Genomic DNA, 25066 nt, shown 5'->3' on the forward strand with positions numbered 1-25066 from the left:
CAGACCTCTATTGGGGAGTCTGGTTCATCCAGGATGTTCTTTTCGTTCTGCATCCGCTGCATCGTCCCTGTAGAACTTGGGTCCATTATCAGTACGTTCTGACTACAGGGTCTGGCGAACTGACAGTCACTCTTTCTGGAGTCAGTCGTCCTGCACACCTCGTAATTGTACACGTGCTGTAGAGTTCCTGTCCCCAAAGTGTCTGCGTAACGCGGTGGATAATACGGAATAACCGGGAGGTTGGAATGATAGAGGATACGAGACTGTCTCCATCTGTATATTTTCACTGATATAATAACAACTAAACATGTGATGAACAGAAATGAGACTACAGCCAAAGCCAAGACTAAGTAAAAAGTCAGATTGTCATTGTATTCCTTGTCGTGCGTAACGTCAGTGAACTCCGAGAGCACTTCAGGGAAACTGTCCGCCACCGCCACGTTAACATTGACTGTAGCTGAACGAGAGGGCTGCCCGTTGTCCTCCACTACAACAGTGAGCCTTTGTTTCACGGCATCTTTATCATTGACTTGGCGTATAGTTCTTATTTCTCCATTCTGTAAGCCCACTTCAAACAGCGCCCTGTCCGTCACTTTCTGCAGTTTATACGAGAGCCAGGCATTCTGTCCAGAGTCCACATCAACAGCCACCACTTTAGTGACAAGATAACCCACATCTGCTGAACGAGGCACCATTTCAGCCACCAGAGAGCTGCTAGTCTGGACTGGGTACAGAACCTGAGGCGAGTTGTCGTTCTGGTCCTGGATCATTATTTTCACAGTCACATTGCTACTGAAAGGAGGGGAGCCTCCATCCTGCGCTTTTACGCGGAACTGGAAATCCTTGATCTGCTCGTAGTCAAAAGAGCGCACTGCATGGATGACTCCGCTATCAGCACTAACGGACACATATGAGGAGACGGGCACTCCGTTAACCGAGGAGTCCTCCAGTATGTAAGAAACACGGGCATTCTGGTTCCAGTCAGCGTCTCTGGCTTTCACTGTGAATATAGAGAGGCCCGGTGTGTTGTTTTCTATAATGTAGGCCTCATATGAGCTCCTCTCAAAGACAGGCGCGTTGTCATTCACATCTGATATCTGTAAGGTGAGAGTGACGCTGCTGGATAGCGAGGGCACGCCCTCATCAGAGCACGTCACACTGATGTTATACTCAGAGTCTCTCTCTCGGTCCAAGTCGCCGTCAGTTACTACAGTAAAGAAATTATTCGATGTTGATTTCATCGCAAAGGGAATGTTCTCGTTTATTGAGCACTGAACTTCGCCGTTTTCACCGAAGTCTGGGTCTTGAATATTCATCATAGTCACAACCGTACCACGTTTAATGTCTTCCGATATGACACTAGACTTCGACATCACATTGATTGCTGGTATATTGTCATTTGTATCAAGGACTTCGACCATGATTTTACACGATTCGGTGAGCCCTCCGTCATCACTGGCCTGTACATGTATCTGATATTGCCGTGTCTTTTCATAATCAATATTTCCTATTAGTCTAACTTCACCATTGTCCCCATTCATTTCAAACAATTCAGACACATCGTCGAGGGAATTGGAAATAGAATATGTTACTTTACCATAAGAACCTTGATCATTATCTGACGCACTGACTGATACTACAACTGTGCCTTTAGCCGAGTTCTCTCTTAGGGTAGCCTTGTAGATAGCCTGTGTAAAAACAGGTGCATTATCATTGGCGTCTAGTACAGTAATATGAATCGGCACTGTTCCAGACATTTGAGGCTCACCTCCGTCTATTGCGGTTAATACTAAGGACATATGCTCCTGTTTCTCTCGATCTAAAGGTTTCTGTAAAACCATTTCTACTGTCTTTCCGCCATTAGGTTGGTTTTGTAATTTCAAGATGAAATTATCGGTCGGTTTTAGTGTATAGCTTTGGAGGCCATTATAATCAACATCAAGATCCATCGCCCTCTCTAACACGAATTTCGTTCCAGTAACGGACGACTCACTAATTCTGAATTTCATTTCTCTCTTTTTGAAAACCGGAGCATTATCGTTTACATCGGTTACCTCAACGATAATGCTGTAAAATTCCATCGGATCCACCAGAATAAGCTGGAAATGCAGTGCACAAGGCGTCGTCTGTCCGCATAGAGCTTCACGGTCTATTTTCTCTTTGATAAGGAGAACTCCCCTTTCTTTATTCAGCTCGATGTATTCTGCGCTGTCTCCTGTATAAATACGAGCTTTACCTGAATTCAGTCTTTTGATATCTAAACCCAAATCCTGCGCTATGTTACCGACTAAAGAGCCTTTCGCCTTTTCCTCCGGAATGGAGTAACTGACCTGCCCGTTCACTGAACTGAGAGAGAGGACCGAGATAAACAACAGTACTTGCCGTGTCATTGTTCTATCCGACATTTTCCCTTCACCATGAAACAATACAAACGCTATAATCCGTAAAGAAGTCTGTAATGTTCCGTTAGATTCCAGTGGAAAACATCAAAATAAAATGTGCCCCAAGTCCACCACTGTGTAACAAAAGAATCGCAGCTCGGTGTCACCGTGTTCTCTACAGCCCAGACTACAGCGCTCTGCGTGCGGATCTGCGTGCGTATCTTTCTCTCTCTAATATATCGAAATGATGGGGGAGGTACTGCTGCAAATCTGCATTAAAACTGCAACACACTAACCAACAGCGTCCCTCTGAGTTCAATGCACTGAACTACATAAAATAAAAACAGTACAACATACTTGGGATGGTTTGAGTTTACAAACGATAAAATACCGTACTACTATTATATCAACATATAAGCCAATGTATATATGACAAAACAATGTCAGTGAGATGTTAACAAACAAGTTCTAATGAAATACTGGTCTAGTAAAATACACGTTGAATGAAAATATTCTATAGTAGGAAACTATTTGCTACGCATTGAAATAATCCCTATTTGCTGAGAGCCGCTGTCCATGACCATGGTGCTGAAATGGCCCCACATGTAGAACGAAGAGCATTTCTGACCATGGAAAGTCCCCATGTACCACACATACTAGATTTCAAACAGATGAAATCGCCGATGCATTTAGATAGACACGTGAAACATAGTTTTAAGGAAAAGATAATGACTCAAATATAACAGACCTCTAGTGGGGAGTCTGGTTCATCAAGGATGTTCTGTTCACTCTGAATCCGCTGCATTGTCCCTGTAGAACTGGGGTCCATTATCAGTACGTTCTGACTACAGGGTCTGGCGAACTGACAGTCACTCTTTCTGGAGTCAGTCGTCCTGCACACCTCGTAATTGTACACGTGCTGTAGCGTTCCTGTCCTCAACGTGTCTGTGTAACGCGGTGGATAATACGGAATAACCGGGAGATTGGAATGATAGAGGATGCGAGACTGTCTCCATCTGTATATTTTCACTGATATAATAACAATTAAATACGTGATGAACATAAATGAGACTACAGCCAAAGCCAAGACTAAGTAAAAAGTCAGGTTGTCATTGTACTCCTTGTCGTGAGTAAAGCTAGTGAACTCCGACAGCACTTCAGGGAAACTGTCCGCCACCGCCACGTTAACATTGACTGTAGCTGAATGAGAGGGCTGCCCGTTGTCCTCCACTACAACAGTGAGCCTTTGTTTGGCTTGGCGTATAGTTCTAATTTCTCCATTCTGTAAGCCCACTTCAAACAGCGCTCTGTCTGTCGTTTTCTGCAGTTTATATGAGAGCCAGGCATTCTGCCCAGAGTCCAAATCAACAGCCACAACTTTAGTAACAAGATAGCCAACATCTGCTGAACGAGGCACCATTTCAGCCACCAGAGAGCTGCTAGTCTGGACTGGGTACAGAACCTGAGGCGCGTTGTCGTTCTGGTCATGGATCATTATTTTCACAGTCACATTGCTACTGAGAGGAGGGGAGCCTCCATCCTGCGCTTTTACGCGGAACTGGAAATCCTTGATCTGCTCGTAGTCAAAAGAGCGCACTGCATGGATGACTCCACTATCAGCACTAACGGACACATATGAGGAGACGGGCACTCCGTTAACCGAGGAGTCCTCCAGTATGTAAGAAACACGGGCATTCTGGTTCCAGTCAGCGTCTCTGGCTTTCACTGTGAATATAGAGAGGCCCGGTGTGTTGTTTTCTATAATGTAGGCCTCATATGAGCTCCTCTCAAAGACAGGCGCGTTGTCATTCACATCTGATATCTGTAAGGTGAGAGTGACGCTGCTGGAGACCGAGGATCACTGTCCAAGTCACTGTCTCTTACTAGGCTGTAAAAACCATTTGATGTAGATTTAATAGTAACTGGGATATTTCATTTATACCACAGTGTACCTGACCGTTACTATCAGAGTCAGGATCGTAGACGCTGAACATAGCTATAACCGTATTTTGAATTGAGTCCTCTGGTATTGAACTAGATATCGAAAGTACACTGATTACTGGAGCATTGTCATTGATATCGATAACATCAACTATTACCTTACTGGAATCTGATAGACCACCATTGTTTATTGCTTCGATATCTATTTGGTAATGTTTGGCTTTTTCAATTTTTTTATCACCTCGCCATTTGCATGTATATGAAAAATGTCTGTGGGTTTCAGCGAGTAGCTTTGAAGACCATTTAAACCTGTCTGGATACCCTGCTTTCTCGAACACGAATTTAGATTAAATCACAGCTGATTCACTGATTTCAAAAGGTTTCTCATTCATGTTAAAACTGGAAGCATTGTCATTGATATCTGTGATCTCCACAGTTATTCAAAACAACTCCATTGGGTTCTCCAGAACAGTGGCAACCCATCATTCAGTGGGCCCCATCAGTTTTTTCTTGGTTGCCTGTTTTGCATGTTATTTTGGCATTAATATGTGTCACATATCAGTTTGCAAACAATGTAAAATAAATAAATAATTGAGTTAACAAAGCCACATACAAACATATTCTCTTTTTTGCTTTCGTGAGTAAGGCACCTCCAAAATGCAGGTCTTTCAGCCTAGCTCAATGCTTTCTGTGGTGGTGGGGTAGCCAGCGGAAAATACGGAGCGTAGGGGTTAGTAATGCTCTCTAGTTGCGCCGTGATTGGCTCAGTCTTCTGTCACTCATGGGGACACTATGTCACCGCAAAATCAACCGGGAGAGCTGGAAAATTTAAGCCCCTTGGATGCTGCCATAGAGTTACATTAGAAGTTAAATACAAGAAGGCTCAAGGTCATTGGCCACAGATAAAATGACGTCAAATCACATTATATCTGCCGTAGATTTGAAAGGACTGATCATGTCAACGTCATACTTTCAAAATCTTAGCCAGCAAGCTGAGAGTCATTATTATGAATCAAGACGACAATCTACTGGTAAATCCTTTTCAATCCTTGTCATATGAAGAGAAATTATGAAGAGAAATCATAGATAAACGTATCGGTGCTCATTGGTCATTGGACATAAACATTACACAACAAGTTGGAAATCGCAAATTCAACAATGAGTGGTTTGGAAGGTTTGGAAGGAGTCAGTGGCTAATTGCAAGCATTGCAAAGCAACCACTAGCCTGCTATTCAGTGGAGTGGGTGTGTGGTCCAAGTATGGGTTTAAGGGCCTCTTTTCCAAGCTTAAAAGGATAAACATTCAACATTGGCCATGCTGTCAATACAGCATGACTTCTGCCGCATTCAAAACAACTGGAAACTTGGAACTGGGAAATATCCGACATCAGTTAGTTCAAGACAACTGGGAACTCGGAGAAAAATGATCTCCGACTGGGAAAATACGTTTTGAACGGTCATCCAACTCGGGAACTGGGGCCTCTTTCTAGAGCTCTGACCTGAAGATCACTGACGTCATGATTCAAACTAGTTTTTTCAGAGTTCCCAGTTGTCTTGAAAGCACCATAAATCCAGCGAATGTCAGACTTTGATGATAAAGTTTGATAACAAAATTTGCCCACGAAGGACCGCCGCGCCACCTTCCTGTTCTAGTGAGCACAGCACAACAAGGTGAGTCCAAAAATGTTTTGAATGCTGCTGCATAAATGATGTAATATGCCAGGGAGATATGTATACTGTAGCTAAGAAAGTAATACTAAGTGTATGTTGTGTAGCAAACTGTTTGCTGTTGGTTGTGCACATGTAGTCAATAGCCTGTTTTAGAGAAATGTCATCATCGAATATTGTATTAGCTTTCATTGTCTGCTTATATGCCACCGCTATTTATCCTACGGTTCTGAATTGGTGTACAGGGAGATTAATGTAAGAACGGCCCATGTTCTGAATTCTGTCGCTGTACGTTTCAAAACTGCTTAAAAAATAGTTATACTGACTATGTCCGTCATTGCTCGCTCATTAATGTCTTCATCGAATTTACGGATTTTCTCTTGTCATCTTGTCGACCCCTTATGCCATAGTTTGTACATCTCAATTGTCAGTAGAAACCACATTTGTTTAAGCAAGTCAGCCATATCAGCTAGGTTTTTTTTAAAGGCAGTAAATGAGGCAGAATGAACTGTTTCGCTGCCAGACAAGGCTCCGCTGATAGCCAGGTGTAGCAGTGGTAAGGATTCACCTGCCCGTGCACTGAACTGAGAGAGAGGAACGAGATAAACAACAGTACTTGCTGTGTCATTGTTCTGTCCGACATTTTCTCTACGATATCAAACAACACACATATTATAATCCGTAAAGAATTCTGTATTATTCCATTAGATTCCGTGCTAAAGAATTACAGGAAGATGTGCCTAAAGTCACCCACTTTGGAACAAAATATTCGCAGCTCAGTGTTTCTGTGTTTAAAGATCTCTGTAACCATGACTTTGTGCTCTGCGTGCGGCGCTTTCTTTCGCCAATATATCGAGATGATGGGGGAGGTATTACTGCAAATCTGCAACACATTGACCAACAGCGGTCCTCTGAGTTCAGGAGTCTAAAGTACACACAGAATATGCAAAGCACATACGCTCGCCAACCATGCGTAATATACGCATATCCAAAACCAAATACGTATGCACTATTATAAAGGCATGATTACAGTGACCATTTACTGTTATGTATGAGCTGTTATGCACAACACAGTAACTGATGGTTATTGAGCATGAACTATATGCTGGTTACAATTAGGCCATTATGCACTATCACTGAATTCGCAATACTGGCATGATCACAATGGAAAGCTGTCAGAGTGTTGAACTAAACAAATCCATAGGAAACACAGTTCAGACATTCTAGAGCGAAGCCCACTGTTCAATATTTGAAATACAACCACAGGGCAAGAGAACCATAATAAAATTTGCTTGTGAAATCATTGAAGTGTTTTTTTTTGTTTTTGTTTTGTTTTTGTGAATGAATAATTTGTCTTATATATCTATTACAACAAGATTTCTCAAGTAAGCCCACACCTTCCAATCTGAGTTCTGGATAAACGTTGTGATCATTCCCAAAGCTAAGATGAGTTTTCATTAGTGTAGTTAGACCACTGGGAACGGCTTTGATCACAGAAAGAAAAACTCTCTGAAAGGTATTGGAAACTCTTTCAATGTTATAAATTGTTCATATGTGAGAATATTGCCCCTGTTGTTGAAAACATCAAAAACAAAGTCAATGTTCCTCTCATGCCAGCTGGGGTCGAACAATGACTTATTCCTTACAGTTATGTCTGAATTATTCCACAAAAGAGCTTTATGTGGGGAAAAATTGTGCAGGAAACATATTTTCCAGGCCATTAAAAAGCTTGTAGGTGAAACCTAGCCAATTTAGCAGGTAATCTTTCAGGAATATAATTACATTTCAGCAAAAACTGAAGCCCTCCCAACTTAACAAACACATTATTTGGAATGAAATACCATATTGAATTAGTATTATTCAAACATATTTTCAACCAGTTTATATTGAAAGTGTTATTTATGTCAACAAAATCCAACACTTCCAGACCGCCTTCAGCTCTTTAGTTAGAAAGGACTGACTTTTTTAGTTTGTGAGACTTATTTTTCCAGATGAAGTCAAGAAAGGTCCTATTGATCTCTTTACCAGTAGCAGGATTTAAACATAACGATAATGAGGGGTACCCAAAACGAGACAGTCCCTCTGCCTTGGACAGAAGTACTCTCCCAAAAGATCTCTTTGTAGCCAATTATTGAATATATTTTTGAAATCATTGAAGTGTAAGATTATGAAATGAGAATCAGTGACATCATTCATATTCTGAGGTTGTAAGAGCCGATTGTTCATGCTCACCTGGTTATCCCCATTATCATTGATCAGTGTGTCCCTCTGCGCGTGGGGGAGAGTCTGTGTTCCGTCCAGACTAATGATGCTCTGACTGCAAGGTCTGACGTATTTCATGTCACTCTTTCTGGAGTCGGTAGTTCCACATACCTCGTAATTATATACGTGTCGCAGTGTCCCAGTGCCACCTACGTCAGCGTAAAGGGGCGGGTAATACGGAATAACTGGGAGATTCCCGTTGGATTTGTAAAACATGCGCTCACGTCTCCATCTGTAGCATTTCACTGACAGGATGGCTATGATGGACACAATAAAGAAAAAAGAGACTACAGCCAAAGCCAAGACTAAGTAAAAAGTCAGGTTGTCATTGTACTCCTTGTCGTGCGTAAAGTCAGTGAACTCCGAGAGCACTTCAGGGAAGCTGTCCGCCACCGCCACGTTAACATTGACTGTAGCTGAACGAGAGGGCTGCCCGTTGTCCTCCACTACGACAGTGAGCCTTTGTTTCACAGCATCTTTATCATTGACTTGGCGTATAGTTCTTATTTCTCCATTCTGCAATCCCACTTCAAAGAGGGCCCTGTCGGTCGCTTTCTGAAGTTTATACGAGAGCCAGGCATTCTGTCCAGAGTCCACATCAACAGCCACCACTTTAGTAACAAGATAGCCCACATCTGCTGAACGCGGCACCATTTCAGCCACCAGAGAGCTGCTAGTCTGGACTGGGTACAGAACCTGAGGCGCGTTGTCGTTCTGGTCCTGGATCATTATTTTCACAGTCACATTGCTACTGAGTGGAGGGGAGCCTCCATCCTGCGCTTTTACGCGGAACTGGAAATCCTTGATCTGCTCGTAGTCAAAAGAGCGCACTGCATGAATGACTCCACTATCAGCACTAACGGACACATATGAGGATACGGGCACTCCGTTAACCGAGGAGTCCTCCAGTATGTAAGAAACACGGGCATTTTGGTTCCAGTCAGCGTCTCTGGCTTTCACTGTGAATATAGAGAGGCCCGGTGTGTTGTTTTCTATAATGTAGGCCTCATATGAGCTCCTCTCAAAGACAGGCGCGTTGTCATTCACATCTGATATCTGTAAGGTGAGAGTGACGCTGCTGGAGAGCGAGGGCACGCCCTCATCAGAGCACGTCACACTGATGTTATACTCAGAGTCTCTCTCTCGGTCCAAGTCACTATCAGTTACTAGACTGTAAAAGGCGTTAGATGTCGATTTAATAGTGAATGGGACGTTCTCATTTATGTCACAGTGAACTTTACCATTACTTTCTGAATCAGGGTCGTTCACGCTCATCATAGCTATTACTGTGTTCGGACGGGAATCCTCTGGTATTGAACTTGATTTGGAAATCAAATTGATAACAGGACTATTATCATTCATGTCACTAACATCTATGATTATTTGACTCGAGTCTGACAGACCTCCCTGATCTTTTGCCTCAATAAATATTTGATAATGTTTTTGTTTTTCATAATCTATATGACCAATCAATTTCAATTCGCCGCTGTCACGGTCTAACTCAAACAAATCCGATACACCAGCGGTGCCACTTGACGTAGAGTAGGTAACAAGACTATTAGACCACTTGTCCGCATCAGATGCGCTGACCGTAGTTAACACGGCTCCTTTAGGAGTATTCTCAACAACAGTGGCTTTGTAAATCTCCTGGGTAAAAACCGGAGCATTGTCATTCACGTCTTGCACTGTGACACGGATTTGCAGCGTCCCAGTCATCTGTGGCTCGCCTCCGTCCATTGCTGTTAGCACCAATTCAATATTCCCTTGTTCCTCTCGATCTATTGGCTTCTGTAAAACCATCTCTACCTTTTTACTACCATCTGGCTGGTTTTTCAGTTGTAATTTAAAGTGATCCGTGGGTTTAAGGGCGTAGGTTTGAAGACCGTTAACACCAACATCCGAATCCACTGCCCTCTCCAGCATAAATCTGGCTCCGGTACCTGCAATTTCACTAATCTCAAATTTCATTTCATTTTTTCCAAAACTGGGAGAGTTATCGTTTATATCTGTGATCTCAATCGTTATTGTATATAATTCCATTGGATTCTCTAAAATCATTTGAAAGTCAAGGGCGCAAGGCGTCGTCTGTCCGCAGAGAGCTTCACGGTCTATTTTCTCTCTGATAAGGAGAACTCCCCTTTCTTTATTCAGCTCGATGTATTCTGCGCTGTCTCCTGTATAAATACGAGCTTTACCTGATTTCAGTCTTTTGATATCTAAACCCAAATCCTGCGCTATGTTACCGACTAAAGAGCCTTTCGCCATTTCCTCTGGAATGGAGTAACTGACCTGCCCGTTCACTGAACTGAGAGAGAGGACCGAGATAAACAACAGTACTTGCCGTATCATTGTTCTGTCCGACATTTTCCCTTCACCATGAAACAACAAGCAGTTTATAATCCGTAAAACAGACTGCAATATTCCATTAGTTGCCAGTCGAAAACGTCAAAGGTAATTGACTAAAAATGTCACAATTCTGGAACAAAAGAATCTCAGGCTGGTGTCTCCGTGCTTGGTGTTCTCTCTAACTCGGACTGTGCGCTCTGCGTGGGGCTCTTTCTCTCTCTAATATATCGAGATGACGGGGGAGGTACTGCTGCAAATCTGCTCCAGAACTGCAACACACTGACCGACAGCGGCCCATTGAGTTCAATGAAATGAACTACACAATATTAATTAAAGAAAATGTATAGAGGTATTTTCGGTCAACAACAGTACTTTCAAGTTTAAACTAGCCCACTGACAGAACATATCAAACATTACACGACCTTAATTCTCATCACTCAGCAATATAAATCTAATGCCATATATATTCTGAAATACTTCAGCGTTCTATTAAGTTAAAGTAACATCACAAAGCATATCCCATGGCAAGAAAAATGCATGAAATATTAAACAAGAAGCTAATGCAGAATCTAAATGAAATGACGACACACTATATCAGAGGAGAATGACAAGATGAATGTGAGTGAAGTGGGCCGATTGAATGTTAACACGGAGTCAAATAGCAACACGTCTTCACTTGAATCATGTCACCGACATAACACATTGAAGGTACATAGGCCTGTCAGTCGTTGCTCAAAAGAGATTTAGATTGTTCTAGACAAGCGGGAAAATGTTGACACACTCGTGTAGTTGTGAATTATGCGCTGAGAACCATCTCTGACTTTAGTTCTACATCACACTTTGACGTTTGAATGGAACTCTCACTGGAGCTCAATGGAAGAAAAGCGGCGCTGTCCACAGCCCTGGTGCTGAGAAGGACACAAGTAGGCGATCTGAAAATGCAACCGGCATATGACGAAAGGCTGTAAGCAAGAACACTTGAGTCAATAGTACAAATCGTTTTCATTAACACCAACCTCTAGTGGAGAGTCTGGTTCATCCAAGATGTTCCTTTCACTCTGCATCCGCTGCATCGTCCCTGTAGAACTGGGGTCCATTATCAGTACGTTCTGACTACAGGGTCTGGCGAACTGACAGTCACTCTTTCTGGAGTCAGTCGTCCTGCACACCTCGTAATTGTACACGTGCTGTAGCGTTCCTGTCCCCAAAGTGTCTGCGTAACGCGGTGGATAATATGGAATAACCGGGAGGTTGGAATGATAGAGGATGCGAGACTGTCTCCATCTGTATATTTTCACTGATATAATAACAACTAAACATGTGATGAACAGAAATGATACTACAGCTAAAGCCAAGACTAAGTAAAATGTCAGGTTGTCATTGTACTCCTTGTCGTGCGTAAAGTCAGTGAACTCCGAGAGCACTTCAGGGAAACTGTCCGCCACCGCCACGTTAACATTGACTGTAGCTGAACGCGCGGGCTGCCCATTGTCCTCCACTACGACAGTGAGCCTTTGTTTCACAGCATCTTTATCATTGACTTGGCGTATAGTTCTTATTTCTCCATTCTGTAAGCCCACTTCAAACAGCGCCCTGTCTGTCACTTTCTGCAGTTTATACGAGAGCCAGGCATTCTGTCCAGAGTCCACATCAACAGCCACCACTTTAGTGACAAGATAGCCAACATCTGCTGAACGAGGCACCATTTCAGCCACCAGAGAGCTGCTAGTCTGGACTGGGTACAGAACCTGAGGCGCATTGTCGTTCTGGTCATGGATCATTATTTTCACAGTCACATTGCTACTGAGAGGAGGGGAGCCTCCATCCTGCGCTTTTACACGGAACTGGAAATCCTTGATCTGCTCGTAGTCAAAAGAGCGCACTGCATGGATGACTCCGCTATCAGCACTAACGGACACATATGAGGAGACGGGCACTCCGTTAACCGAGGAGTCCTCCAGTATGTAAGAAACACGGGCATTCTGGTTCCAGTCAGCGTCTCTGGCTTTCACTGTGAATATAGAGAGGCCCGGTGTGTTGTTTTCTATAATGTAGGCCTCATATGAGCTCCTCTCAAAGACAGGCGCGTTGTCATTCACATCTGATATCTGTAAGGTGAGAGTGACGCTGCTGGAGAGCGAGGGCACGCCCTCATCAGAGCACGTCACACTGATGTTATACTCAGAGTCTCTCTCTCGGTCCAAGTCACTATCAGTTACTAGGCTATAGAATCCATTAGATGTAGATTTAATGGTGAAGGGAATAGTTTCATTTATCCCACAGTTTAACTGACCGTTGTGGTCTGAGTCCGGATCGTTAACGTTGATCATAGCTATAACTATATTTGGGCTCGAGTCCTCAGCTATTGAGCTAGACTTTGACATTATATTAATAACGGGACTGTTGTCGTTGACGTCAATAATATCTATGATTATTTTACTAGAATCGGATAGCCCTCCCTCATCCATTGCCTCAATAAACATTTGATAATGTTGAGCTTTTTCATAATCTATTTGACCAATGAGTCTAAGTTCACCACTGTCGCTGTCTAACTCAAACAGATCAGTACTGCTGGACAAAGAATAGCTAACGAGACTATTTGATCCTTTATCCGCGTCAGATGCGCTGACTTTCGTCATCAAGGTTCCTTTCGGCGAATTTTCAACAACGGTTGCTTTGTATATCTCCTGCGTAAAAACCGGGGCATTGTCGTTCGCATCTAATACAATGACGTGTATCTGCACTGTTCCAGACAACTGAGGCTCACCTCCATCGAGGGCGGTTAAGACTAACGATATCTGCTCCTGTTTCTCTCGATCTAAAGGCTTCTGTAAAACCATCTCTACCTTTTTACTCCCGTCAGGTTGATTTTTCAGTTTTAACTGGAAATTAGCAGTGGGATTAAGGATGTAGCTATGGAGACCGTTCACGTCAACGTCAGGATCCATCGCCCTCTCTAGCATAAACGTAGAGCCAGTAACAGCGGTTTCGCTAATTTCAAAACGTCTCTCGTTCTTTTTAAAAGTAGGAGAGTTATCGTTTACATCTGTAATCTCAACAGTTACTCGAAAGAATTCCATGGGATTTTCTAAAATAATCTGAAAATGTAGTGCACAAGGCGTCGTCTGTCCGCAGAGCGCTTCACGGTCTATTCTCTCTTTGATAAGGAGAACTCCCCTTTCTTTATTCAGCTCGATGTATTCTGCGCTGTCTCCAGTATAAATACGAGCTTTACCTGATTTCAGTCTTTTTATATCTAAACCCAAATCCTGCGCTATGTTACCGACTAAAGAGCCTTTCGCCATTTCCTCTGGAATGGAGTAACTGACCTGCCCGTGCACTGAACTGAGAGAGAGGACTGAGATAAACAACAGTACTTGCCGTGTCATTGTTCTGTCTGACATTTTTCCTTCCCCACGAAACAACAAGCAGGTTATAATCCGTAAAAAAGTCAGTAATATTCCATTCGTTTGTAGTTCAAAACATCAAAGGTAAACGACTCAACAATAAACAATTTTGGAACAAGAGAATGGCAGCTCTGTATCTCGGTATTAATGTTCTCTGTAACCCGGACGGTGCGCTCTGTGTGCGGCTCTGTCTCTGTCTAATATATCGACATGATGGGGGAGGTACTGCTACTGCTACACATTTGCTATGAAACTGCAACACACTAACCAACAGCGTCCCTCTGAGTTCAACCCACTGAACTACAGATATACTTTTGAAAAAATTAAAATATTCGAACACACTTGGGAAAGTTTGAGTCTCCAAACTATAAAACACAGTACAACTATGCCAACAACACAAACAGGCCAATGTATTAATGATAAATGAAAACCAATATGTCAATGAGATGTGAACAAACAAGGTCTAAAGATAATACACATTGAGAGAAACTGCTACTTTAGAAAACTGCAGGCTCTGTGATTGAAATACAGATTATTTGCAAACCACCGCTGTCCATGCCCGTGGTGCTGAAATGACCACATATCAGTGGAATATAGAGTATTTATGACCATGGAAACTTCCCAGGTACACAGACTTGATTTCAAACAGATGAAATCACCGATAGCTTACATATAGACCTATATGAAACATACAGTTTTAGGGAAAATAACTATTATTCAAATATAACAGACCTCTATTGGGGAGTCTGGTTCATCCAGGATGTTCTTTTCGTTCTGCATCCGCTGCATCGTCCCTGTAGAGCTGGGGTCCATTATCAATACGTTCTGACTACAGGGTCTGGCGAACTGACAGTCACTCTTTCTGGAGTCAGTCGTCCTGCACACCTCGTAATTGTACACGTGCTGTAGCGTTCCTGTCCCCAAAGTGTCTGCGTAACGCGGTGGATAATACGGAATAACCGGGAGGTTGGAATGATAGAGGATGCGAGACTGTCTCCATCTGTATATTTTCACTGATATAATAACCACTAAACATGTGATGAACAGAAATGAGACTACAGCCAAAGCCAGGACTAAGTAAAAAGTCAGGTTGTCATTGTACTCCTTGTCGTGAGTAAAGTCAGTGAACTCCGAGAGCACTTCAGGGAAGCTGTCCGCCACCGCCACGTTAACATTGACTGTAGCTGAACGAGAGGGCTGCCCGTTGTCCTCCACTACGACAGTGAGCCTTTGTTTCACAACATCTTTATCATTGACTTGGCGTATAGTTCTTATTTCTCCATTCTGTAAGCCCACTTCAAATAGCGCCCTGTCTGTCACTTTCTGCAGTTTGTACGAGAGCCAGGCATTCTGTCCAGAGTCCACATCAACAGCCACCACTTTAGTGACAAGATAGCCCACATCTGCTGAACGAGGCACCATTTCAGCCACCAGGGAGCTGCTAGTCTGGACTGGGTACAGAACCTGAGGCGCGTTGTCGTTCTGGTCCTGGATCATTATTTTCACAGTCACATTGCTACTGAGTGGAGGGGAGCCTCCATCCTGCGCTTTTACGCGGAACTGGAAATCCTTGATCTGCTCGTAGTCAAAAGAGCGCACTGCATGGATGACTCCACTATCAGCACTAACGGACACATATGAGGAGACGGGCACTCCGTTAACCGAGGAGTCCTCCAGTATGTAAGAAACACGGGCATTCTGGTTCCAGTCATCGTCTCTGGCTTTCACTGTGAATATAGAGAGGCCCGGTGTGTTGTTTTCTATAATGTAGGCCTCATATGAGCTCCTCTCAAAGACAGGCGCGTTGTCATTCACATCTGATATCTGTAAGGTGAGAGTGACGCTGCTGGAGAGCGAGGGCACGCCCTCATCAGAGCACGTCACACTGATGTTATACTCAGAGTCTCTCTCTCGGTCCAAGTCACTATCAGTTACTAGACTGTAAAATGTGTTAGATGTTGATTTTATTGTAAAGGGGATTTTCGCATTTATGCCACAGTGAACTTTACCATTACTTTCTGAATCAGGGTCGTTCACGCTCATCATAGCTATTACTGTGTTCGGACGGGAATCCTCTGGTATTGAACTTGATTTGGAAATCAAATTAATAACAGCACTATTGTCATTCACGTCACTAACATCAATTATTATTTTACTTGAGTCTGAAAGGCCTCCATTGTCTATTGCTTCTATATCAATCTGATAATATCTGGCTTTTTCATAATCAATTGGGCCATCTAATATCAAATCCCCATCTGCATTTATATGAAACAATTCTGAACCACTGTCCATACCATTCGAAATTAGATAGGACACTTCACCATTTGTTCCTTCGTCTGCATCAGAAGCACTAACTGTAGTGACAACAGTTCCTTTTTGTGAATTCTCTGTTATTGTTGCCGTATAAACTGTTTTGGTAAAAACCGGCGCATTGTCGTTTGCATCTAACACGGTTACGTGTATCTGCATTGTCCCAGACATTTGAGGTTTGCCTCCATCCAAAGCAGTTAACAACAACGACATATGCTCCTGTTTCTCTCTATCTAAAGGTTTCTGTAAAACCATCTCTACCTTTTTACTTCCGTCAGCCTGACTATGTAATTTCAGAATAAAATTGTCTGTGGGTTTCAGCGAGTAGGTTTGGAGACCGTTTAAACCTATGTCTGGATCGACTGCTTTCTCTAACACAAATTTAGAGCCAATCACCGCCGACTCACTGATTTCCAATCTTCTCTCAGCCTTTTTAAAACTGGGAGCATTATCGTTTATATCTGTGATCTCAACAGTTACCGGGTACAATTCCATCGGGTTTTCAAGAGAAATCTGAAAATCCAGTGCACAAGGCGTCGTCTGTCCGCAGAGCGCTTCACGGTCTATTCTCTCTTTGATGAGGAGAACTCCCCTTTCTTTATTCAGCTCGATGTATTCTGCACTGTTTCCAGTATAAATACGAGCTTTACCTGATTTCAGTCTTTTGATATCTAAACCCAAATCCTGCGCTATGTTACCGACTAAAGAGCCTTTCGCCATTTCCTCCGGAATGGAGTAACTGACCTGCCCGTTCACTGAACTGAGAGAGAGGACCGAGATAAACAACAGTACTTGCCGTGTCATTGTTCTGTCCGACATTTTCAATGCGATATCAAACAACACAAACGTTATAATCCGTAAAGAAGTCTGTAATATTCCACTGGTTTCCAGTGCAAAACGTTAAAGAAAAATGGTCCCAAAATCCACCACGGTTGAACAAAAGAATCGCAGCCCTGAGTCACCGTGTTAGTGTTCCCTGCAATCCGGACTGCGCGCCCTGTGTGTGTCTTTCTCTCTCTAATATATCGAGATCATGGGGGAGGTACTGCTGCAAATCTGCTCTAAAATTGTAACACACTGACCAACACCGTCTCTCTGAGTTCAATGCACTCCACTACATAAAATAAAAACATTACAACATACTTATGGTTTCAGTTTACAAACGATAAATACCGTATTGTTCTTATATCAACAACTAAGCCAATGTAAATATGACAAAACAAAGTCAGTGAGATATTAACAAACAAGGTCTAGTAAAATACACGTTGCATGAAAATATTCTACAATAGGAAACTATTTGCTACGCATTGAAATAAACCCTATTTGCCAAGAGCCGCTGTCCATGACCATGGTGCTGAAATGGCCCCACATGTAGAACGAAGAGCATTTCTGACCATGGAAAGTCCCCAGGTATGACACATACTAGATTTTAAACAGATAAAATCGCCGATGCATTTAGACAGACACGTGAAACATATAGTTTTATGGAAAAGATAAAGACTCAAATATAACAGACCTCTAGTGGGGAGTCTGGTTCATCCAGGATGTTCTTTTCGTTCTGTATCCGCTGTATCGTCCCTGTAGAACTGGGGTCCATTATCAGTACGTTCTGACTACAGGGTCTGGCGAACTGACAGTCACTCTTTCTGGAGTCAGTCGTCCTGCACACCTCGTAATTGTACACGTGCTGTAGAGTTCCTGTCCCCAAAGTGTCTGCGTAACGCGGTGGATAATACGGAATAACCGGGAGGTTGGAATGATAGAGGATGCGAGACTGTCTCCATCTGTATATTTTCACTGATATAATAACCACTAAACACGTGATGAACAGAAATGAGACTACAGCCAAAGCCAAGACTAAGTAAAAAGTCAGGTTGTCATTGTACTCCTTGTCGTGCGTAAAGTCAGTGAACTCCGAGAGCACTTCAGGGAAGCTGTCCGCCACCGCCACGTTAACATTGACTGTAGCTGAACGAGAGGGCTGCCCGTTGTCCTCCACTACAACAGTGAGCCTTTGTTTCACAGCATCTTTATCATTGACTTGGCGTATAGTTCTTATTTCTCCATTCTGTAAGCCCACTTCAAACAGCGCTCTGTCTGTCGTTTTCTGCAGTTTATACGAGAGCCAGGCATTCTGTCCAGAGTCCACATCAACAGCCACAACTTTAGTAACAAGATAGCCAACATCTGCTGAACGGGGCACCATTTCAGCCACCAGAGAGCTGCTAGTCTGGACTGGGTACAGAACCTGAGGCGCGTTGTCGTTCTGGTCCTGGATCATTATTTTCACAGTCACATTGCTACTGAGTGGAGGGGAGCCTCCATCCTGCGCTTTTACGCGGAACTGGAAATCCTTGATCTGCTCGTAGTCAAAAGAGCGCACTGCATGGATGACTCCACTATCAGCACTAACGGACACATATGAGGAGACGGGCACTCCGTTAACCGAGGAGTCCTCCAGTACGTAAGAAACACGGGCATTCTGGTTCCAGTCATCGTCTCTGGCTTTCACTGTGAATATAGAGAGGCCCGGTGTGTTATTCTCTATAATGTAGGCCTCATATGAGCTCCTCTCAAAGACAGGCGCGTTGTCATTCACATCTGATATCTGTAAGGTGAGAGTGACGCTGCTGGAGAGCGAGGGCACGCCCTCATCAGAGCACGTCACACTGATGTTATACTCAGAGTCTCTCTCTCGGTCCAAGTCACTGTCAGTTACTAGACTGTAAAAACCATTTGATGTAGATTTAATAGTAAATGGAATGTTTTCATTTATGGAGCACTCTACTTTACCATTATCACCCGAGTCTGAGTCTTGAACATTGATAATTGTTACAACTGTGCCAGACACAGAATCTTCTAATATTGCATTTGTCTTAGACATTATATTAATGATTGGTTTGTTATCATTTAAATCAGAAACATCGACGATTACTTTGCAAGAATCTATGAGTCCTCCCGCGTCTCTAGCTTGAATGTCAATTTGATATTTTTTCATTCTTTCGTAATCAATATTTCCTAATAGACTCACTACACCGTCATCATTATCAACTTCAAATAATTCAGCACCGCCTTCGACGATGTTTGATATGGAATATGTCACTTTTCCGTATGAATCTTGATCAGCATCAGTCGCGCTTACTGTAGCTACAATGGTGCCTTTAGGCGCGTTCTCTGTTACACTAGCCTTGTAAACGGCTTGGGAACAGACAGGTGCATTATCATTGGCGTCTAGTACAGTGATGATTATCCGCATTGTTCCTGATAGCTGAGGCTCTCCTCCATCTACTGCTGTTAAAATCAGCGATATCTGCTCCTGTTTCTCTCGGTCTAGAGGCGTCTGCAAAACCATTTCCACATTTTTACTCCCGTCAGGTAAAATGTGTGATTTTAATATGAAATTATCGGTTGGTTTTAGGGTGTAGCTCTGCAGGTCATTCACACCAACGTCATTATCAACTGCTCTATCCAAAACGAACCTAGCTCCTGGCTGTGATGACTCACTTATTTCGAATTTCATTTCATTCTTTTTGAAACCCGGTGAATTATCATTGATGTCTGTGATCTCAATCGTTATGCTGTAAAATTCCAATGGGTTTTCAAGTATAATTTGATGGTGTAAAGCGCATGGCGTCGTCTCTCCACACAACGCTTCACGGTCTATTCTTTCCTTGATAAAGAGCACTCCCCTTTCTTTATTCAGCTCGATGTATTCTGCGCTGTCTCCAGTATAAATATGAGCTTTACCTGATTTCAGTCGTTTTATATCCAAACCCAAATCCTGCGCTATGTTACCGACTAAAGAGCCTTTCGCCATTTCCTCAGGAATGGAGTAACTGACCTGCCCGTTCACTGAACTGAGAGAGAGGACCGAGATAAACAACAGTACTTGCCGTATCATTGTTCTGTTCGACATATCCTTTTCACAATTAAACCATAAACACCATATAATCCGTTAGACAATTTGCAGTATTCCGTTAAAAGTAAGTTCAGAAAATAACACAATTCTCTGCCAATAATCCGTCTCACTGGAACAAAAGAATCCAAGATCGTAGTCTCCTTGCTCAGTGTTCTCTGTAACCGGACCGTGCGCTCTGCGTGCGGCTCTCTCTTTCTCTTAATATATCGAGATGATGGGGGAAGTACTGCTGCAAATCTGCTCTAAAACTGCAACACACTAACCAACAGCGTCCCTCTGAGTTCAATCCACTGAACTACAGATTGCCTTAAAACAATAAACGCACCGCAACATATTGTATATGAGTGTCACGCCGTGACCTTAGATATCTCTGTTTTTCTATATATTTTGGTTAGGTCAGGGTGTGACTAGGGTGGGTACGCTAGTTTTGTATGTCTAGGGTTTTTGTATGTCTAGGATTTTTGTATGTCTATGGGTGTTGTATGTCTAGGGGTTTTGTATGTCTATGTTGGCCTGATATGGTTCCCAATCAGAGACAGCTGTTTATCCTTGTCTCTGATTGGGGATCATATTTAGGTAGCCATTTTACTCGTTTGTGTTGTGGGATCTTGTCTACATTGAGTTGCCTGAGTGCATACCAGTAGCGTCACGTTTCGTTTGTTCTTTATTTTTTTGTTTTGTTTTGGTGAGTTTTGATTTATTAAAAATATGTGGAACTCTACCCACGCTGCGCCTTGGTCTCATCCTTACGACGATCGTGACAATGAGAAGGTTTGAGTATCCGAAGGGTAGAATACAGAATACTATTAGGTGAAATCCACACATATAGGCCAATGTATGATGACAAATGTAAACCAATATGTCAGGGGGATGTGGGCAAAGAATGTATAACGAAAAGCACGTTGCGTGAAACTAGACTACTGTGGTAGACAACAAGCAACCATTTGAAATTCACCCTCTTCGCAAAGCAACTCTGTCCATGATAGTGCTTCTGAAATGGCCACATATCAGTGGAACGAAGAGCACTTCTGACAGACTCGATTGCAAATAAAATGTAGACATTTACGGAAAATGTAATGACTAAAAAATACCAGATTTCTATTGGGGAATCTGCGGAGGGCCCACATCGTGCGCCTTTACGCGGAACTGGAAATCCTTGATCTGTTTATAGTCAAAATTATAGTCCTATCAAGTTTAACCCAACCCAGTCATGTGACCTGTATTAACACATGAACAACTGTAAACATAGAGCCCAGAGGATGTGGACATGCAATCTCCAACAAGATACACGTTGCTGAAACGACAGAATAGAAAACCGGATGTATGGACGCTAGTGTGCTTTCTATAGAAATACACATGACTGATATAGATTTAGGAATTGCACTCTTATAACAGCGAACTATCCATGTGAGTTGGTGATGAATTTACAACATCAGTGGAATAAATAGCATTTATGTACACGGACAGTTTCCAAATTAAAATGACTCGATTGTAAACAGTTAAACACGATTAAACAATAAATTAGACATACAAATATAGCTTTGAGGGAAAATGAATTATTTAAATATGACAGACCTCCAATTGCGAGTCTGGTTCATCCAGGATGTTCTGTTCACTCTGTATCCGCTGCATCGTCCCTGTAGAACTGGGGTCCATTATCAGTACGTTCTGACTACAGGGTCTGGCGAACTGACAGTCACTCTTTCTGGAGTCAGTCGTCCTGCACACCTCGTAATTGTACACGTGCTGTAGAGTTCCTGTCCCCAAAGTGTCTGCGTAACGCGGTGGATAATACGGAATAACCGGGAGGTTGGAATGATAGAGGATGCGAGACTGTCTCCATCTGTATATTTTCACTGATATAATAACCATTAAACATGTGATGAACAGAAATGAGACTACAGCCAAAGCCAAGACTAAGTAAAAAGTCAGATTGTCGTTGTACTCCTTGTCGTGCGTAAAGTCAGTGAACTCTGAGAGCACTTCAGGGAAGCTGTCCGCCACCGCCACGTTAACATTGACTGTAGTTGAACGAGAGGGCTGCCCGTTGTCCTCCACTACAACAGTGAGCCTTTGTTTCACAGCATCTTTATCATTGACTTGGCGTATAGTTCTTATTTCTCCATTCTGTGAACCCACTTCAAACAGCGCTCTGTCTGTCGCTTTCTGCAGTTTGTACGAGAGCCAGGCATTTTGCCCAGAGTCCACATCAACAGCCACCACTTTAGTAACAAGATAGCCCACATCTGCTGAACGAGGCACCATTTCAGCCACCAGAGAGCTGCTAGTCTGGACTGGGTACAGAACCTGAGGTGCGTTGTCATTCTGGTCCTGGATCATTATTTTCACAGTCACATTGCTACTGAGTGGAGGGGAGCCTCCATCCTGCGCTTTTACGCGGAACTGGAAATCCTTGATCTGCTCGTAGTCAAAAGAGCGCACTGCATGGATGACTCCACTATCAGCACTAACGGACACATATGAGGAGACGGCCACTCCGTTAACCGAGGAGTCCTCCAGTATGTAAGAAACACGGGCATTCTGGTTCCAGTCAGCGTCTCTGGCTTTCACTGTGAATATAGAGAGCCCCGGTGTGTTGTTTTCTATGATGTAGGCCTCATATGAGCTCCTCTCAAATACAGGCGCATTGTCATTCACATCAGATATCTGCAACGAGAGAGTGACGCTGCTGGAGAGCGAGGGCACGCCCTCATCAGAGCACGTCACACTGATGTTATACTCAGAGGCTCTCTCTCGGTCCAAATCACTATCTGTTACTAGGCTATAGAAGCCGTTAGATGTAGATTGAATGGTGAAAGGAATGTTTTCACTTAAAACACAATTCACCACTCCGTTGTTATCAGAGTCTGGGTCGTGGACACTCATTACAGCGATAATCGTATGAGAAGGGGAATTTTCTGCTATTGATTTAGAAGTTGACATCATGTCAATCAAAGGGTTGTTGTCGTTAACGTCTACAATGTCCACTACTAATTTACTGGAATCTGAAAGACCGCCTTGATCTTTTGCTTCTATGTCAATATGGTAATGTTTAGCTGTTTCATAGTCGACCTTGCCTATCAAACGCACTTCGCCATTGCTTTCATCTATTTCAAATAGATCCAAAATACCATCGATACTACTTGATATTGAGTAAGTGACTAAACCGTTTGATCCATTGTCTATATCAGTTGCACGAACTGTAGTTAATAAAGTACCCCTCTTCGAGTTCTCGACAACACTCGCCTTATATATTGCCTGTGTAAAAACCGGAGCGTTGTCATTTACATCCAAGACTGTGACGTGTATCTGCACTGTTCCAGACATCGTAGGCTCACCTCCATCGAGGGCAGTTAAGACTAACGATATCTGCTCCTGTTTCTCTCGGTCGAGAGGCTTCTGCAAAACCATCTCTACCTTTTTACTTCCATCAGCCTGACCTTGTAATTTTAAAATAAAATGTTCGGTTGGATTAAGGGAGTAGCTTTGGAGTCCATTTGCTCCTATATCAGAATCAAAAGCTCGTTCCAGGACAAATTTAGCTCCGGTCACAGCTGATTCACTTATTTCGAATTTCATTGCATTGTTTTTGAAAACAGGAGCATTATCATTGATATCGATGATCTCAATTGTGACTCGATAAAATTCTATTGGGTTCTCCATAATAATCTGAAAATGTAGTGCGCACGGCGTCGTCTGTCTGCAGAGAGCTTCACGGTCTATTCTCTCTTTGATAAGGAGAACTCCCCTTTCTTTATTCAGCTCGATGTATTCTGCGCTGTTTCCAACGTGAATACGAGCATTACCTGATTTCAGTCGTTTTATATCCAAACCCAAATCCTGCGCTATGTTACCGACTAAAGAGCCTTTCGCCATTTCCTCTGGAATGGAGTAACTGACTTGCCCGTGCACTGAACTGAGAGAGAGGACTGAGATAAACAACAGTACTTGCCGTGTCATTGTTCTGTCCGACATGTTCCCTTCACCATTAAACCACAACCACCATGCAATCCGTTAAGCAATTTTAAATATTCTGTTAAATATAAATCCAGAAAACAACAATAATGTCTTCCAATAATCCTTATCGCTGGAACAAAAGAATCGCAGCTTAGTGTCTCCGTGCTTGGTGTTCTCTATAACCCGGACGGTGCGCTCTGCGTGCGGCTCTTTCTCTCGGTAATATATCGAGATGACGGGGGAGGTACTGCTGCAAATCTGTTCTAAAACTGCCACACACTGACTGACCAACAGCGTCCCTCTGAGTACAATGCACTGAACTACAGCTATTCTTAAGAAAGAAACAATTCTAAAATGTTTGGGAAGGTTTGAGTCTCTAAAAAAGAATGTACAGCCCAATCATGTTTTACCCAACCCAGTCATGTGGGCTATATTAACACATGAACAACTGTAAACATAGATACCACAGGATGTGGACAAGTAATCTCAAACAAGATAAACGTTTATGAAACTATAGGGTACATCACAAACGGAAACGACTTTAGAAAACCGGATGTATGGTAGCGTGGTTTTTATACAAATACACAATTAGTTATATAGATTTATGAAATGAATTCTTATTTTATCAAATGTTTGCATGATCTTGACAACGGTGAAGACGTCAATACAATTCACCGTTTCCTATGTCAAAGGTCCCTCTTTGCGAAGCACCGCTGTCCATCTCAGTGGTGCTGAATTGGCCACATCAGGGGAATGAACAGCATTTCTGTCCACGGAAAGCTTCCAAATGTAAAGACTCGATTTAAAAACAGTTAAAGACGATTATAAAAATGCATTACACACAAAAATACAGCTGTAGGGGAACATTCATTATTT

General features: G+C 42.8%; 3 protein-coding genes across 23 annotated transcripts in view; all 3 read right to left on the reverse strand.

The window, feature by feature from the left end:
* The window catches only part of LOC129857957 (protocadherin gamma-C5-like), a 193666-nt gene that overhangs the window by 75170 nt on the left and 93430 nt on the right, over nt 1-25066 (reverse strand). Inside the window, exon 1 of one of the 21 annotated variants that reach the window (XM_055926744.1) lies at nt 21809-25040. The exons of 17 other annotated variants lie outside the window; for them this stretch is intronic. In XM_055926744.1, the coding sequence (XP_055782719.1) occupies nt 21809-24208 (2400 nt within the window). In that variant the 5' untranslated portion in view covers nt 24209-25040. Of the gene's footprint in view, nt 1-5; nt 2613-11613; nt 14018-17830; nt 21746-21808; nt 25041-25066 lie in introns of those variants that run through there. 3 more of the 21 variants (XM_055926743.1, XM_055926750.1, XM_055926742.1) reach the window with 3 other exon arrangements.
* Nucleotides 6642-11602, reverse strand: LOC129857959 (protocadherin beta-16-like). The gene has a single exon (XM_055926753.1). The coding sequence runs from the start codon at nt 10613-10615 to the stop codon at nt 8027-8029; it is 2589 nt and encodes an 862-aa protein (XP_055782728.1). The 5' UTR covers nt 10616-11602; the 3' UTR covers nt 6642-8026.
* Nucleotides 14722-17758, reverse strand: LOC129857966 (protocadherin beta-16-like). Its single transcript, XM_055926759.1, has one exon. It carries the CDS (start codon nt 17131-17133, stop codon nt 14722-14724), a length of 2412 nt encoding a protein of 803 aa, XP_055782734.1. The 5' UTR covers nt 17134-17758.

Source organism: Salvelinus fontinalis, chromosome 6 (genome assembly GCF_029448725.1).
Source record: "Salvelinus fontinalis isolate EN_2023a chromosome 6, ASM2944872v1, whole genome shotgun sequence".
In the NCBI taxonomy this organism is placed as follows: domain Eukaryota; kingdom Metazoa; phylum Chordata; class Actinopteri; order Salmoniformes; family Salmonidae; genus Salvelinus; species Salvelinus fontinalis.